This window comes from Centruroides sculpturatus, unplaced genomic scaffold, assembly GCF_000671375.1.
Source record: "Centruroides sculpturatus isolate CEXI.00-Female unplaced genomic scaffold, Cexi_2.0 scaffold352, whole genome shotgun sequence".
Taxonomy (NCBI): Eukaryota; Metazoa; Arthropoda; class Arachnida; order Scorpiones; family Buthidae; genus Centruroides; species Centruroides sculpturatus.
The window spans coordinates 235,051-253,617 of NW_019384489.1; the positions used below are offsets into that span (position 1 = coordinate 235,051).

General features: G+C 28.0%; 2 protein-coding genes across 3 annotated transcripts in view; one reads left to right on the forward strand and one right to left on the reverse strand.

Annotated features, from left to right (window-relative positions):
• The window catches only part of LOC111621700 (protein FAM76A-like), a 42,543-nt gene extending 26,952 nt beyond the window's left edge, over nt 1-15,591 (reverse strand). Inside the window, exons 1-2 of the mRNA XM_023363916.1 lie at nt 14,950-15,591; nt 14,333-14,595 (exon numbers count right to left, since the gene is read on the reverse strand). Coding sequence (XP_023219684.1) covers nt 14,333-14,413 — 81 coding nt within the window. The 5' untranslated portion in view covers nt 14,414-14,595; nt 14,950-15,591. The remainder of the gene's footprint in view (nt 1-14,332; nt 14,596-14,949) is intronic.
• Nucleotides 15,592-15,771: 180 nt separating this feature from the next.
• On the forward strand, nt 15,772-18,248 carry LOC111621702 (protein C19orf12 homolog). Of its 2 annotated transcripts, none has more exons than XM_023363924.1 (4): nt 15,772-15,916; nt 17,570-17,613; nt 17,714-17,867; nt 17,930-18,248. In XM_023363924.1, the coding sequence occupies exons 2-4, from the start codon at nt 17,587-17,589 to the stop codon at nt 18,187-18,189; spliced, it is 441 nt and encodes a 146-aa protein (XP_023219692.1). In that variant the 5' UTR covers nt 15,772-15,916; nt 17,570-17,586; the 3' UTR covers nt 18,190-18,248. The 2 variants fall into 2 exon arrangements, with proteins under 2 accessions (XP_023219692.1, XP_023219691.1); XM_023363923.1 differs by having other exon boundaries at nt 17,711-17,867; nt 17,930-18,241.
• Nucleotides 18,249-18,567: the final 319 nt, after the last annotated feature.

Here is an 18,567-nt window from a genome sequence, read left to right on the forward strand (position 1 = left end):
AAGCACTAATGAATACTTGTAAACAAGTCTCCCCACAAACATTCACATATACTGAAGAGTTCTCAAGTTAATCATTAAATGTAATTAAATGTACAATTTTTTTATTGCAAATGACATCATTGTCAATGAGTTACAATTCAAACTTTCAAGCTTATGTTTAGTTCAAGCATTACTGTATGTAGTTTTTATCATTTTAGACACTTCAGTTTAGCATATTACATTCAATTTAATGCCAATTTCAGAGGTAAACAAATAATGGCACTAAATTAAGGTTTGACTACTTTATATGAAATTTCCAACAAAACTTAAAAACAAATATAAAGCAATAGGTTATTGTTATTAATAAATGCAATTTGAATACACACTACCCAAATACAGTATCCATAGAGAACAACATTCACATTTAAATATTGCAGATTCAATTATCTTCAATATTTAAAGCTATTTTTATCTATAATCAAGTATTGAATGTATGAAGTGAAACAGATTATATGAAGTCATAATAATTCAGAACAATTTATGGCTTGCAAAAGTTCTACAGATCAAAATCAATAAAAACAGCTGTATTACAGGCAAAAATATCAAATGAGTTTGAGATTTAATTTTTTTTTTTCAAATCAGTATACTTAAACAACTAATATCAATTTAAAACATATTTTCAAATAATTGTGCTTTATATCTATATAAAGTACAATTATTTGTACTTAATTTCAATATATATTGAAATTAAGAATAGTTACTAGTAATTCTAGTATATGTTTATCAGATCATAAACATCAAAGATTATTTTTTAATGAATATAACACTTCCTAATGTGAATGAGAGCAAGAGACACTAAGGAAAAGTTGAGAGTACAATCAAACATGACTTCCGAAACAGTGATGTTAAAAGTGGGAAGATGTAAATCCTGTCACAAAATATTTTAGGAGATAGAGAACTCTTGTTACTGAATGTCTCTGTTGTTCTTGGGCATATCCTAATGAAACATTCAATAACATAAAAATATTGAAAAACAAATGGAATTAATAATTTTACTCTAAAGAGAATAGTAGTAATATACAGTAATAAATAACAACACAAACTACTTTAAGAACTTTCTTTTCAATCCTTAATTAAAATATAACACCTTTATCTAAAATTGTCTTGACTCATAGAAAACATTAATTTTTAATCATGAATAAGTTCATAGAATTTTAGTATTTAAAATGTATCTAATAATTGAATTTGAAGCCTTATTTGAATTTTATAAAAACAAAAATGAACCAAAATAAAATAATCCAATAGTAAAATTTTCAAATGAATTTACAAAATTATTACTTTAACTGAAAAAACTAATGTTATATATCTTTTAAAATGACACACCCAAGTGTTAAATTTATAATAAGCATACACAATCTCTGCTAATTATGTAACCTGCTAATTTCATAGCTATACGGGACATTCCAATTTTCAACACGAGTGTTGAGTGTTGAAGTCAACAATTTGACGTCATCAACGACATTCCAACTCAAGTACGAAGTGCTTAGTTCCCATAATTCCATTCTCAGCAAGATAGATTCCATTTAAATGTCTTACCAATTACCCACAATTCATTGGAAAGTAGCAGTCAACATATCTGTTGAGTGCTGAGTGTGTTGAGTCAGTGCTGACAACAGCGCTACCTCAACGTTGAAAAAAGGAACAAATTTTAACGAATGTTGAGATCAGTGCTGAGTCAGCGTTGAAAATTGGAATGTCCCAATAGTAAAGTGTTAACTACCAGAAATAAATATTTTAAACTAAAATCCAAGGAAAAAAAACTGATAAAAAATCCATATTGAATATGAAGTGTGAATATTTATGAAATTTAACATAACTGACTCTCAAAATTAAATTATATTATAAAATTACAGTTCCATTCAATAAAAATTCAGAAACAATTTAATCTTTAATAAGATGCAATCATGCTATTTGGATTCAAATCTAGCAATTATCCAGCTTTGAAATTATCTTATATAATTAAAATATATAACATTAAAAAATAAAGTGTTTTAATAAAATTTAAATTCAGATGATTTTATTCGTAAAGAAGTCAAATAATTTCTATGAATATTTATATAAATATGCAATGATNGATCTTTTAATTAATAAAACCTTTAAAGGAAAGTATGGCTCTCATCAAATTAATAAAAAATTATGATAAAATCCTTAAAATTCAGTCACTATTTTATTCACTTTGAGTTCTAAAAATAACACAATGACGTCACACACTTTTTCCTATAGACCAGTGTTTTTCAACCTGTGGGTTGTGACCCCCCTGGGGCATCGCAGGTGAAAGAAAAAGACAAGTGTTTGTAGGTCCTACACTACAATAAAAAAAACTAGAATTTCAGTGAGAAGGCTGTGCCTGTTTATTTTACAGTACAATTGGTTTTTCGATCGATATTTAAAGAAAGAAAATTATATAAGTAGTTTTTAAAATCACTGATATAGTTTTAATATGGCCCTGGCGGGGTCGCCAGAATTTTTTAACTTGTAAAGGGGTTGCGTATTCAAGAAGGTTGAAAAACACTGCTATAGACTAATTGTGTGAGACTCAGGAAACATCCCCCTTTCCCTTTCTGAGGTTACAACTCTGGATGACCTCAAAATAAACTTTTCGTCGCAACAACTCTTTCATTTTGCATCCATATCCCATGAGATCAGTAAACATACAACGCCAACCATAATCTATTTTTCATATTAATTATTATATCCTACTTCAACAATTGACTCAGAGAAAATGATGACTACCCTTTCTTGATGACTACTCTTTGGATGTAGTCTTCAAGAAAATGAGCTCCCCCTCTCTGACCCAAGAAAGATTTTTTGATAAACAATATCAGTTTGATAAACAATATCATTAAAAATCTTTACATGTTTGAAGAGAATCAAATAACAAAAAGGAAATAAACCTTTGCCCCGGTCATCAAAGTCCAAATCTTATTGCGGCCCACTGGGGCACAGCTATGACAGAGAATCACCTGACAAAATTTCACACTTGATGAGAAAATATTAGGGATATAACGGGTTCACACCCAAGTCTCAGGGCAAATGTTGGAAGAGTTCTGTCATTGACACACCTCTTGAATCATCCCGTATGTTTTACTTTTAAAACCATTAAATTGAATTTTAGTTTACTAAAAGACAAAATAGCAGTTTCTCAGTAGCATGATAATTTATAAAAGAAGTTTACATGTCAAAATGATTACATTGGAATATATATTATTACTCAAAACTATCAAAAATTTGGAAATCTCTGCCTTACTTTTTTAGAATAAAATGGGATAATCATAATCAATTTAACTCAAGATAGTTAAAGATGAATTTCCATTTTTCAGAAAAATAAGACTTCAAAATTTTACTAATAAACAAGTAAAACAGCAAAACCATATTTGGAACAAGACTCACTATGTCTTGGAGACTCACTACTAAGCGGAATCACTTTGACGCTCAAGGTGAATCTTATTCTCCAATCTTTGGTATTGCTGCTTTTGGGCACTATCGTTCAAACTTCAATGGCCACGACCACAAAGTTGTCCACAATGCATTTTCGATGAAATTAACCTATCCAATTTTGAATTTTCTCTGTTGCTTGTTGGCCTGGGTTGAATTTTTGTCAATGCATAACAAAAATTTCCTGTTTTTGAAAAAATAGTCGTGGCTATTGTAGCATCCGAAATTATTTTTTAATTTTGCACAAACAATATACAGTTTAACCCGATTATAATGTCATCAGATGTAATGACAACCCTAATATAATGTCAAATTTTTATTGGTTTCACAATTTTACTATACTAGATAATGTTAAAAAACTACTAGTAACGACACCCTGTTTTAATGTCATATTTGAAGCACTCCCAAATTTACAAAATTGAATTACAAATTTTATTTAACAGAAGAAACTACGTGTTCAGTCCTAAGGTCAGAGGTCACTTCTTAGAATGACTGTGGATGGTACTCTCCCCCACCTGACTTCAATGGAGTGAGGTGCCTGTTTTGCTTGTTTGCAGAAGAGGGTCGACATTTTGGATTTTATTTTGACTCGGTTCTCAATCCCCAGACTACCTACGAGTCTGGATTTTTTTTTATGCGCAAATGATTTGGGCACCTAATACTCCGTGCCAAATATCAACTCTCGACATGTACAGTACTCCTTCATACCTCTATGCTAGTAACATAAAACGGCAAAAATCTTTTTGACAAGACATAGTCTTGTCAAAAAGATTGTATACTTAAAGAACAAATTTAGTTTCAAATAATAAAACATGTTAACTGAATTAGAGCTTAGTTTTTAAATTATTTTAAAGGAATTTACTTGTATATTTAAGGATATAAAGTGAAATCAGTTTGAAATGAATTTCAAACAATTTTATGAAGTTATAATAGCATAAACCTAGATTCAAGGAAATCTCATTCACTGAATCAAATGACGTAAATGAAAGACACTTTAAACTCAATCAGCAGCAAACATTTCAATTTGTAAACAGTGTAAAGTGTTGAACCAATGCATATTTAAAATTTTTAAATTCAAATTTGAGATATTTTGAAGTAAAATAGTCTCAAATATTTTAGCAACAAATTTCTCCACTGGAAGTAATTAAATTCAAAATAAATTCTAAGTTGATACAAATTTTGAAATTTAGGGTTTATTATTATTATTATTATTATTTAAATAAAGCATTTGATTACAGTACTTGAAGTAGACCATATTTAAAAATCATTTCTCTCAATTGATTTTAGTAAGGAGTAACTTAAATTTCCAAACAAACATTTCATTTTGAGCTGTTATATTTTTTCTAGATAAAATTAATTTTAAAAAATAATAATAAAGACAAATTAATTAAAAATTAAATAGATAAATAAATTTTCTGCTACAACAAAGTATGGAAAAAGACAGATTGAAATTATTTGAAGATAAAATAAATTTTAGATTTAAAATTAACTATAACAAGCAATCATGTTGATATAAGAACATATATCTAATAATATAAGCCAATGGTTCCCAATTAGTGGTACGCATACCCCTGGGGCACGCGAAATTGCATGAAAGAGTACGTGCGGCAATCTAAAATCAGTTGATTTAAAATTTAAATGCATGAGATGAAGCAATCAAAAAAATAATGGGTGGACCATCAAAAATTCGGCAATTTACAACATGATGTCGAATGCACAAATTCTTTTATTTATAACTAAAATATTCTCAAAATTTCATCAAAAATGCATTTGTGACAATACCTAAATGAAATTCTTGCACAAGAAACAAAAATTGTACAATTAACACAATTTGTGTTAACTGTACAATTATCATTATCATCATGTCAGCGAAGCGGCTTTAAAATATTTTCTACCATTTTGTACAACATACCTCTGCAAGAGCAGATTTTCGGTCATGACAAACACGAAAACTAAACATCGTCACTGACTTCAACTTGAAGATGACTCGAGACTGAAGCTGACCGAAAAGCAACCAGATTTTACAAAGTTGTGCAAAGAAAATTGTGCACATTTGTCACATTAAAATTAAATAACCTTATGTCATTTTCATTATTATTAAAACTGTATTTTAAAGGTAATAAATGTAAAAAAAAAATCTTATCTACTTATCACTTGCTTCTACCCACAGCTTCGCCCACAATATATCGAATTTTCTCGTGGGAGTAAGATATTTTCTCACAGTAAAATGTAGCCTACGTCCATCTCCAACATGTAAGCCATCTCTGTGCCAAAATTTATTAAACCCTGTTCAGCGGTTTAGATGTGAAAAAGTAACAGACAGAATTTTCTTCGAATTTATAATATTAGTATGGATTAATATGAATTTCTGCTATAAGGGGTACGCGAGTTTGAGCTCTTTCTTGAAGTGGTAAGCAGGAAAAACTAATTGGGAACCACTGATATAAGCCATTGATCATGCTGTTTGTATATCTGTAATCTGTAACAAAATGCCTAGATGCCTAGAATGGCCACTAGGGACATCCTTAGCTATTATTTAAATTAACAATAAATTCAGTATATTATTATACTAAGAAACCAAAAATGGGTAAGATTAAGACAGTTCTCGATAAAAAAACACCAGCTGCCATGTTGCAAGTACCTATATATATATATCAAGTATTATTATAGTATTTATAAATATCTATATATATTTTTATTTGTAATAAGATTTTATTATTGATATGAATATTATTATTTATACCAGGGAATGACACCGCTGCTGCTAGAACACCCACTAGAGGCATCAAGGGCTACTAGTCTTATAATAAATCTCAGTTTATTCTTTTTATTATTGTATTAAATTTAATCATTTATAAAATTTTTCTGAAATTTAAAATTGTAAGCAATGATGATAAAGGAGCTATAAATTCATTTCAGAATCAAAATGCCAATAAAACCAATAATCTAGCTAAACTAAATTTTTTTCTTGTTAAAAATAATCCAAACTTTTTATGAAGATTTTCTTTTTTTTTTATCATGCACATTACATAACACTGTATATGTAAGGTTGCAATGTCTTTATAATTTGGATTGTGTTAAAAAAATCAAACCTACTGTATTTTTGAATATTTAAAGAAAGATTATTTCTTTGTTTTAATTAATTACTACATCAGAAGAAAAACATTTTTTAACTATATTAACAAACACAAAAACAATTAAGTTCAAAGTTTTTTAAATTTAAACAGGAATAAAATATCAAGTTTGTCTTGTATATCTGACTCATATTTTAATAATCAACGTAAAGAAACAGCAGTCTTAGTAGTAAGTAAATATTTCTCTAGTAATCATGCTGCTAAAATTAAAAAATTAATTCCATTTTCAGTAGCTAAATGGAAACAGTGTTATTGATACATACAATTTCTTTCAATACTCCATATTGCCAAAAGACTGCTAAAGAATATCTACAATCTATAAATTATGAGGATAAAAAAAAATCCAATCCGGTTGTTTTCTTGAAAATTTCTAATTTTTCAAGTTTTAAAAACAATGTTCTATATACAAAATGTTGAATTAATTAATTATAAATCATTCATGTAGAGAATTAAAAGTATTAATTTATATAAGTATAAGTTGTCAAGTATTAAAACTCTACACAAAAACATGTTTAGAAGATTAATTAATAAATAAATTAACATATTTAAATTGAAGATAAAAATTAAACTATTTAGCTGATTAATGTGTTGGAATCTTAAATAACATAAATTCAATTAAAATAAAAATGTAACCATAAAAAATGTAAAAATTCTTCCATATGTATTAAAGAAAAATCAAAGATTAAGCAATCTAAACACTGCTGATAATTAGATTAAGAAAATGAATTAGTAACAGCCATTTAAGCAATAAATCAATAATAAGTTATCATAAATGTGATTTGTAAATTACATTAATTAAATTAAGTTTGATTTTTAAAAATTTTTTAAGAAAAATTATTTGGCAAGTACTGAAATATTAATATTTNAGTATGGAAAAAGACAGATTGAAATTATTTGAAGATAAAATAAATTTTAGATTTAAAATTAACTATAACAAGCAATCATGTTGATATAAGAACATATATCTAATAATATAAGCCAATGGTTCCCAATTAGTGGTACGCATACCCCTGGGGCACGCGAAATTGCATGAAAGAGTACGTGCGGCAATCTAAAATCAGTTGATTTAAAATTTAAATGCATGAGATGAAGCAATCAAAAAAATAATGGGTGGACCATCAAAAATTCGGCAATTTACAACATGATGTCGAATGCACAAATTCTTTTATTTATAACTAAAATATTCTCAAAATTTCATCAAAAATGCATTTGTGACAATACCTAAATGAAATTCTTGCACAAGAAACAAAAATTGTACAATTAACACAATTTGTGTTAACTGTACAATTATCATTATCATCATGTCAGCGAAGCGGCTTTAAAATATTTTCTACCATTTTGTACAACATACCTCTGCAAGAGCAGATTTTCGGTCATGACAAACACGAAAACTAAACATCGTCACTGACTTCAACTTGAAGATGACTCGAGACTGAAGCTGACCGAAAAGCAACCAGATTTTACAAAGTTGTGCAAAGAAAATTGTGCACATTTGTCACATTAAAATTAAATAACCTTATGTCATTTTCATTATTATTAAAACTGTATTTTAAAGGTAATAAATGTAAAAAAAAAATCTTATCTACTTATCACTTGCTTCTACCCACAGCTTCGCCCACAATATATCGAATTTTCTCGTGGGAGTAAGATATTTTCTCACAGTAAAATGTAGCCTACGTCCATCTCCAACATGTAAGCCATCTCTGTGCCAAAATTTATTAAACCCTGTTCAGCGGTTTAGATGTGAAAAAGTAACAGACAGAATTTTCTTCGAATTTATAATATTAGTATGGATTAATATGAATTTCTGCTATAAGGGGTACGCGAGTTTGAGCTCTTTCTTGAAGTGGTAAGCAGGAAAAACTAATTGGGAACCACTGATATAAGCCATTGATCATGCTGTTTGTATATCTGTAATCTGTAACAAAATGCCTAGATGCCTAGAATGGCCACTAGGGACATCCTTAGCTATTATTTAAATTAACAATAAATTCAGTATATTATTATACTAAGAAACCAAAAATGGGTAAGATTAAGACAGTTCTCGATAAAAAAACACCAGCTGCCATGTTGCAAGTACCTATATATATATATCAAGTATTATTATAGTATTTATAAATATCTATATATATTTTTATTTGTAATAAGATTTTATTATTGATATGAATATTATTATTTATACCAGGGAATGACACCGCTGCTGCTAGAACACCCACTAGAGGCATCAAGGGCTACTAGTCTTATAATAAATCTCAGTTTATTCTTTTTATTATTGTATTAAATTTAATCATTTATAAAATTTTTCTGAAATTTAAAATTGTAAGCAATGATGATAAAGGAGCTATAAATTCATTTCAGAATCAAAATGCCAATAAAACCAATAATCTAGCTAAACTAAATTTTTTTCTTGTTAAAAATAATCCAAACTTTTTATGAAGATTTTCTTTTTTTTTTATCATGCACATTACATAACACTGTATATGTAAGGTTGCAATGTCTTTATAATTTGGATTGTGTTAAAAAAATCAAACCTACTGTATTTTTGAATATTTAAAGAAAGATTATTTCTTTGTTTTAATTAATTACTACATCAGAAGAAAAACATTTTTTAACTATATTAACAAACACAAAAACAATTAAGTTCAAAGTTTTTTAAATTTAAACAGGAATAAAATATCAAGTTTGTCTTGTATATCTGACTCATATTTTAATAATCAACGTAAAGAAACAGCAGTCTTAGTAGTAAGTAAATATTTCTCTAGTAATCATGCTGCTAAAATTAAAAAATTAATTCCATTTTCAGTAGCTAAATGGAAACAGTGTTATTGATACATACAATTTCTTTCAATACTCCATATTGCCAAAAGACTGCTAAAGAATATCTACAATCTATAAATTATGAGGATAAAAAAAAATCCAATCCGGTTGTTTTCTTGAAAATTTCTAATTTTTCAAGTTTTAAAAACAATGTTCTATATACAAAATGTTGAATTAATTAATTATAAATCATTCATGTAGAGAATTAAAAGTATTAATTTATATAAGTATAAGTTGTCAAGTATTAAAACTCTACACAAAAACATGTTTAGAAGATTAATTAATAAATAAATTAACATATTTAAATTGAAGATAAAAATTAAACTATTTAGCTGNCAAGAGAAACTTAAAAAAGCACAAATATACTTTAAAATTTTTATATATGATGCTTATAAAAATGATAAGCAATAAGTTATAAAATGTTAAAATGTTTTTTATCTTTTTGCCATGCTTCAATCAAAATTTCTTCTAACTGATCATCTTTGAAACGATCGATCCATGACTGAATTAAACCAATAGGAGTGGCTTCATAACTCTTCAGAACAACTGTATCATCTATACATATAAAATTTAACATAAATACAGAAATGATTAATATTTATATACAGTACATGAACTTAAATAAATGTCTTTATTGAGAATACTGGAAAATAATATTCAAAAATGTATCATTTTTAATATTCCTCAAATAAAAAATTTTGGAAATAAAACAAAGTTGTTTATTTTTTCCATTCTAGTAGCTAAAGAAAGCAACACAAACTGGCAAAAGTAATGGAATTTATCAAGTAACAAAAATTTAACTCATTGGATCATTGAACTGAAAGTCTGTGTTTTAGTTTATTTCAGTATAAATAGACATTCCATCACTTATTATTACAGGGATGCTTCTAAATACAAGACAGTATTCCCTATTAATAAAATTCAGAATTAAATACAATAACCATGTAGTCTTAGTTTAAACACCTACAAACCTAACTATTCATTTGGACGATAAATGCATAAACTGAGTATTTAACAAGCAATTAATTGAAGAAAAAATTATAAATATTACATTTATCTAAATTATTATGTCTTTTTCTGTCATGTAAGTATCCTTAAATAATTCTGCAGTAAAACTATGTATGTGGGCTATTAGTAATACTGAAATGATTAAATGATTATAAAATAAGGAATCTCATCCAATTATATAAACTATATATAAAAATTATTATTATTTGCATAAATTTAAATTATCAAATACAGATGATTATATAATTATAACATTTAAAATAATTCAACTTTTTAATAGATGTAAAAAAACTATCCATTATGAAAAGTATCTTCCCAATAGAGGTTTTGCTAAAATTATCTTTAAATGAAGCCTGCACTTTATAAACATATACACATTTAGAGATTCAGAGTAAGACCAGTAACTTACATAGAGATCTGTCTTCTTGCTTATGACATGTTAAATGATAAATGTAACTATACCACCGATTGGTTATTTAGAAAAATTTCAAATCATAAGTGACACAAAAATATAAAAAGAGAAAAGTAAAAGGGGGCACAAGATAACAGGTATGACAATTATAGAATTGAATAAATGCCAAAACGATGTTTTCAAACAATGTTAATATGTAATAAATGTTATTGCATAGAATAACATTTTTCTGATAATTATAGTGAAGATGCATAAACTTCTACAGTACAACATTAATATTAACAGGTTAGTCAACATAGAAATTTTACTGTATGTCATAATTAAATTGTGCAGTCAACTTGATACTACAGTGAATGGAGTATTGACTTTTGGGAATCAATTTAACTATCTACAGAAACTATGAAGAAAAAAGTTTATTTAATGAGAATCTACTGTCCATCAATGGTAGTTGAGATGTCTGTAGTGCATTTACATGTCCATGTTTGTAATGAAGTGTTTCTTCTTGAGAGGTCAATTAGAATTAAGTTATATACTTTACACAAAACTGCAAAACTTGTCTTTAAAAGGTGCTTTATTGTATATGGATTTTATTAAGTTATCTTTTTAATGAATTAGTAATAAAGTTTTTAATTTAGTTTAAAATATCCAGTAATGCATTTTTCTACAAAAGCAACTACTTTAATCTTGTAATTTATCTATAACAAAGTTTTCTTTAACCAAATACATAACAAATATGCAGAAAAAAGTTTTTTTTTAAATATAATTCTTTAGAAAATTAAATAACCATTCTAATAATGGTAACAAGTGAAATTTATATTAGAAAAATCAATAATTATCCATTAGGATATTAAATGCAATTAATATTCATATTCATTAATATTATAGTTGTTATAAAAAACTTTACATATTTAATCATGTACGGTCACCTCACTTCCTCTCTTAATTGAATTCTTGCATATTAGTAGGATATCCTGAACAATTCTTTTTTAAAAGTTTACTAAGAAAAATTTTATGTAGTCGAGTTCAAAGCATAACATCTTAAATAATAAAATTTTTAAAAATCTACACTAAATACTACATTTTTTCTTGTATAAAAATTAAGCAAATTGATATGTGAATGGGTGTTGTTCCATATATCTAACAATTTGATACTCTAAAAATCTTTTGCATTTGTGTATAAACTTTCCAAATTTCTATACAGATAAAGGCCTTCAACAATACTACTTTATATTTTAAATTCTGTTTAAATACAGTATGTGGTATTTTAGATTATAAAAATGTCATTTTTTAAAAATATTTTCAAATATAGATTTTGAATCATTTCAATTTATACCAGTATGAACATATTAGCGTTAGAAATTTTTCCTCCAAAAATTTAACAAAACTACAGCCACCTTTCTACAGAGATTTATAAAACATTTTCTAAATATTAAGAAACAGGAAATAATGACACAAATATCAAAATTCAAGCAAGTCTTATAATAAATCTCAGTTTATTCTTTTTATTATTGTATTAAATTTAATCATTTATAAAATTTTTCTGAAATTTAAAATTGTAAGCAATGATGATAAAGGAGCTATAAATTCATTTCAGAATCAAAATGNCCTCCAAAAATTTAACAAAACTACAGCCACCTTTCTACAGAGATTTATAAAACATTTTCTAAATATTAAGAAACAGGAAATAATGACACAAATATCAAAATTCAAGCAAATCAAGTCAATTACATCATCATTTAACAACAAAAGAACAAAATTTAAATACAAAAAAATTTATCACGTCAAAAATCCACATAAGATAATATCTGCATTATCTTTACCATTATGTAAAGAATAAGTATAAAATGAACTCATCTAAATACTTTTCAAGTATTTTTATATTTTTTTCATGCATAATACTTGAATAAAAAATAAAATTAATAAAAATTTTTCAATTAATTACAAGAACAAACAAGTCTTTTTTCAAATTGTTAACTGAAAGTAATAAAAAAAAACAAAAAATTCCCAATTATTATTTTAAACTGGATTACAATTATTATTAATTCAGTACAGGTTCTTTTAAGTCTGGCAAAACAAAGGCTGCATTCAGCAGAGCCAACAGTTGTAACCTAGCAAAGGTGTTTCAATCGGTTGCTGTTACATAGTCACATCTGCTGAATGACGAGAGATGTATGCATTGGAACAAAAAGAAGCCATCATTAGCCAGTTTCAGGTAGCAATAGCTAGCGAAATGAAAGATGCTACTAAATGTAACGTAAAAATACCAAACGTGTTCCAAAACAGCACTACTGTAGAAAGCATTCGGCAGAAAAATACTCAACAGCTTTGGAACTGTTCTCTGCTGAATGCAGCCAATGTTCTATAAGTAATCAAGTCAGATATCAAATGAATCAACTAAGGGGGAAGGAAAAACAGATGATATGTAATAGTAGATCGGTTAAAACTCTATATTTTGAAACCAAATCCAGTTAAGTTAAATATTTAGATCACAAAGTTATTTAAATAAAAAATAAACAGGTTGTGGCCAAAGTTTTCATCTCTAAAACATGAACATAGAACGTTGAGTGCCACCATCTTTTAAGCCTAGAAATTTGACAATGGCGTTTGAAATGTCGAGCATGATTCCAACAATATTCCAAATGCCACTGTCAAACTTCTAGGCTTACAAGATGGTGGTGCTCAACATTCGACATTTACATTTTAATTTAGATACAAAAACTTTGGCCGCAACCTCTCCAATGAAATTTGCATCCTAAACTTCTACACGAAGTTTTAAACCGTTCGATTTGGGATCGATGACAATAAAGATTTTCCTACTGAGAAAAAAAAAAGTAATAATTCAATTTGATCATCTAACAAAAACAAAATTAAATAACTGAAAATGTAATTTTTCAAAAATTATCATTCAAATTTTCTTTAAATGTTGATTAAATTTATTTTTAGTATATTATAAAACACACTAAAATCATTTTAATCAACATTTAACACATCAGAACTAAATAATTGTATAATTTATAATAATAACAATAATAAAATTAACAAATAAAACATCAAATTCTTCATCTAAGTAATGAAAAAAAGTTATTAGAGAAAGCAAATCAATGATAAATTAAAATGAATAAGATTTATTGTGAAATCCTTTCATAGCGAAAGTGAAACATGTAATACAATCCGTTACTTACTTTTGATTGTATTTAAAACAACAAAATTCATTATTTGAAAGAAATATAAGTAAAATTATTTTCACAATTCACGAATTAATATAATTTTCTAATTACTATTATTAAATATTTAATTAAACGGAATTAAAAAAAAAACGCACAAAGAAAGATTCTTAAAACGTAATATTATAATATAAGTAATGTTATTGGTCATGGGAAGAATTTCGGTTCAGAAACGACTAATCAGAACCTTCGACATATAATTGCCGTGTTACGCTCGATAATAGTAAGGGTCATTCTCTTTTTAAGTTGCTTAACCGACTCACTTTACACAATTGTTGACCTTGCGATAACTCTTCGAATGGATGTCTACTATTACATCTCGTACAAGCAAATAATGCGGCCATAATTAAAATCAAAAAAGGTTAAAAAACTACAGTTCGTCAAACAATGGAGACAACGGAGCGTCTTCTTCTCCTCCGGATACAAAAATGGCGTCGGATAATCTCGAACCGGACTTTCGCTGGAAAACCGGAACAAACGTCATTGTTATTTATTGAGTTCGATGTTAGATACGTCACAGTCGGATCTTCGGAAGAAAAGTTATGCGTAATTAATAAATTGACTGAAAAGGAATAATTTTTCGTGTTATGAAATCAATTAAGAGTTATTAATTTAAAAATATTTTGATCTAACAATTTTATTTTAAATTAATAGTTTTAACAGTGGACCCTATAACACTGTCGATAATTCCGTTTTATATGAATTCCATGTTGTACGAGTCACTTAAATTTTACAAATACGTGTGCCGGGCTGTGAACGGCTCACGTATTTGTAAAATCTAAGTGACTCGTACAACATGGAATTCATATAAAACGGAATTATCAACAGTGTTACAGGGGGGTCGACTGAACTCTTTCCGCCATAAAGTCACCAAGGGAACCTTTTTTAACGGTGTAAAACATTTTCGTCTTGTTAAAATACTCGAAGGGAAAGCGGTTGGACACTATTATTAAAATAATAGCGAAACCGCATGAGGCTTCTCTGCATGTCCTTGAACGCTCTATGAATTTAAACTATGCCGTTATCTTGCGTAGTATCCAAGATTTGTTCCTATGCAGAAAGATTCAGGATTACTTATTCGTTATAAAATTTAATATTTATTAACAATTTTTCTATTGTAAATATTTAATCATATGGTATAAATTATATATGATATTAAGTCTTTCTGCTCTGTGAGTACCAAGATGGCCTTCTTTGAAGTCCATTATGGGTTCGGCCGGGCCCACAATGGGGCTGGTGGGAGACGAGATCCAACATATCTGGAGGAACCAATCTCCAAAATTTCCTGGGGTGTTTTTTATCCGTGAGGATTGGATCTCGGGTAGGATGCCACTTTAAACGCCCGGATATCCGTCATGATTAATACGATATTGTCAACCGAATGGATAAAACCACTGAACACTGGTAGTTTTCGTACCTGGCTACGTAGAGTTTTCCGGATTTCCTTCAAGTTTGTAACTCTTAAACCAGTTTCCCATTAAAGACCTCCCGGGAGGCAATAACTCTCTGCAGATAGTCCACGTGTCGTTTTGGCTGATAAGCAATGCGACAGCAACCACCCAAACAAAAAACAAAAACTATATGACATCATCAAACGTAAACATGACGTAAGAAACATAAAGAATTTCCCATTAGTCATATTTAACTTCCGTATTTATAATATGAAACATATATTTACAATTAAACTTTTGAAAACCGTAAGAATATTAGTTATTTTTTTTAATTATTAAGAAATTTAAAATTATATACAAATAAGATTACGTCACATAACTTTTTCACCAATCCTATTCAAGTACTAAGTAAAGTGCAAAGTTTATATCAGCCACTCCACTGACTAATTGTTTGAGGTGAGTTAACTTTTACAGCTTTTGAATTCGATAACATTTTAATAAAAAAAAAATAAATGTTATAGCAAGTTTTAACTTTTTTAAAGAAATTTATTTTACCTTTTGCTTTAATTTATTTTAAAAAATTGCTTTAATTAAACAGTACAGAATCGTATCATACAGCACTTCACTTTTCTCTTAATAACTCGAGGATTGTTTTAAAATTAATTTCTTAATTAAGAAAGAGGAAAATTAACGTTTTATTATTACAATTATTTAATTGCAAAACCGAAAAAATGTGGTTTGAAAATATTATTAATCAAATAAATATGTTGATTAAAACAGATGAGATATCTAGCAAAATGATTAGATGGAAAATCCGTTCAGCCGAAAATTTTCCAGGGGAAGGCAAAGCTTGGAGACAAATAATTACATCAATAAATTTTTATTTAATTAATTTATTTTAAGTTTCCTCACAAGTAGATTATAGAATACCGTATTGCATCAGTGCAAAAAGAGACAATGCATCCCATGGTCGAGGGTGTAAGGTTACAGTGGTACATTATAGCTTCATGGAGTCCTGGCAAATCTGAATTAGGAGGCTTCATGCACTGTACAGTGTTCAAACATTTTTCTTCGGAGGAATCCCCTTGTATCTTCGTTCGTTTTATAACGCAACCTCTACGTAGTGCCAGAACACCGTGCACCTGAGCCATACCGGCAATCTAGGATCCCAGATATGGCCCAAATTAAATTTTGATACTCTTACTATAATAATGAGGTTCTAAAAGATTGATTGGTGGAGGTTTCAGGCAATTGCCCTTTTTGACCATAGGATAATTCATAGGAACATTAGAAAAGAAACCAAAACGGAAATCGAGTTTCCAGATCAGAAAAACTTTACTTTCGTTCTTCCTGTAAACATATATATCCCTAAGATAACTTATATAAACGAATCAATTTATTAAACATATATTTTCATACAATATATTTTATTTTAGTGGCTACGTAAATCTATAATTTGGCAATTTTTATGCACACACTCGTAATGGACGATTAGCATGGATCAGAGATAGGAGCCAAAGATTTTGTAATACTTTTAATATGATTTTGACGCAATCTAAAGCTAAAGATTTCTATTTTATTTATTAACTCATCTTTATTTATAAGATGAGTTCATAAAAAATAATAATTAGTACAAATACATGGATGGTGGAAAACGACATCAACTTATCTTTCTGCAGATCAAATTTGAATAGGAGTCGATTCAGAAATTTTCGTTGATGAATGACTTCGATGTATTGTGCTCCCTGTCGCTCCTATCGTGAATTGGTGTTGCTTCTAACGAATTGGATTGAATTGATGGTATAAAGCAATACAACACATGGGCGATCTGGCAGGGGGAAGTGCCTCTCTGGAGAACTTTTTAAGTGTTAGTGGGGTTTTTTTAAACGAGAAAATTAGAACAACGGTGTTCTAAAACAGAATATATAAATTCAAATACAAAATATAACGAAAGATAAGAATATAACAAATACATATAAATCTCAAACTTAAGGTGTATTTTGATGGTTTGTTTAATCTTTACCTTAATCTACTACAATAAAAGAATATCGTAGAAAAGATTCTGTGTTGGTTGCAAACAATATTAACAAACAGTTCTGTTTATTTTAGAATTAAGAAAATTCACAATGACTTTTCAGGAACAGCCAAATTATGTAAGAATCTCATTAGTTAAATCTTACATATATAATCAAAATATTCTATATATTATTTTAATATAACAATTCTTATTTTTTTTAAATTTAAATTTAGAAGGTAACCATTTCCGAAGGTGTCTCATTTATTAAAACGCTAAGCGATAACCATAATATAAGAGCAACTGTGAATGGTTCTGTTGCGGGAGGCATCATTGTTGGGAGCATTGCTGCTGCATCATCTCTCATATTAGGACCCGTCGGTTTATTACTTGGTAAGCTATTTCTTTGTCATTCTAACTGTCAACATCACGATTTATATATTTTTTTACTTTAGGTGGAATATTCGGCGGTTTAATAGGTTATTCAATAGCCAAAGATAAATACAAACCGTTATCCAGTGTAATTGAAGAGATGACTCCTCAGCAGAAAGAAAAACTTAGGAATCATTTGATCGTTCTCATGCACAGTGTTGACGTCAGAGATTTAATAACTCTAGCTGCTCTCATTGCTTCGAATACTTCGATTAAAGGAAAAATATTAGCCGGCATTATCAATTTTATAGTGCAAGAATTTGGTGTTCAACTTCAAAATTAAATCTTTTTTTTAATATAAAATGCGTTAAATATTAAATATTTCGTATAAGCTATCATTGTGTTGTTCTCTTTTAATCTAATAAATTTTATCTGCATCAAAAAAATCTTATGTTATGAGTTACAATAGATCAAAAACATCCGATAAATAATGATACTGTGTAGAAATATAATCGAATATAAAGAATAAATGAATAACAAAAATTTTAATTACATATACATAAAATCTGTCCTGTGACAATAGGCATGGTTATTTTCTAATTAGTAATTAATAATACAGTAATTTAAAAAAAATGTAATTAAGCCGTCCTACTTAAGAAAAAAAATTAATTAATTCGAGTTTTTAAGTGTTTGACTATACGATTCGGAGGCCGGATTTGCA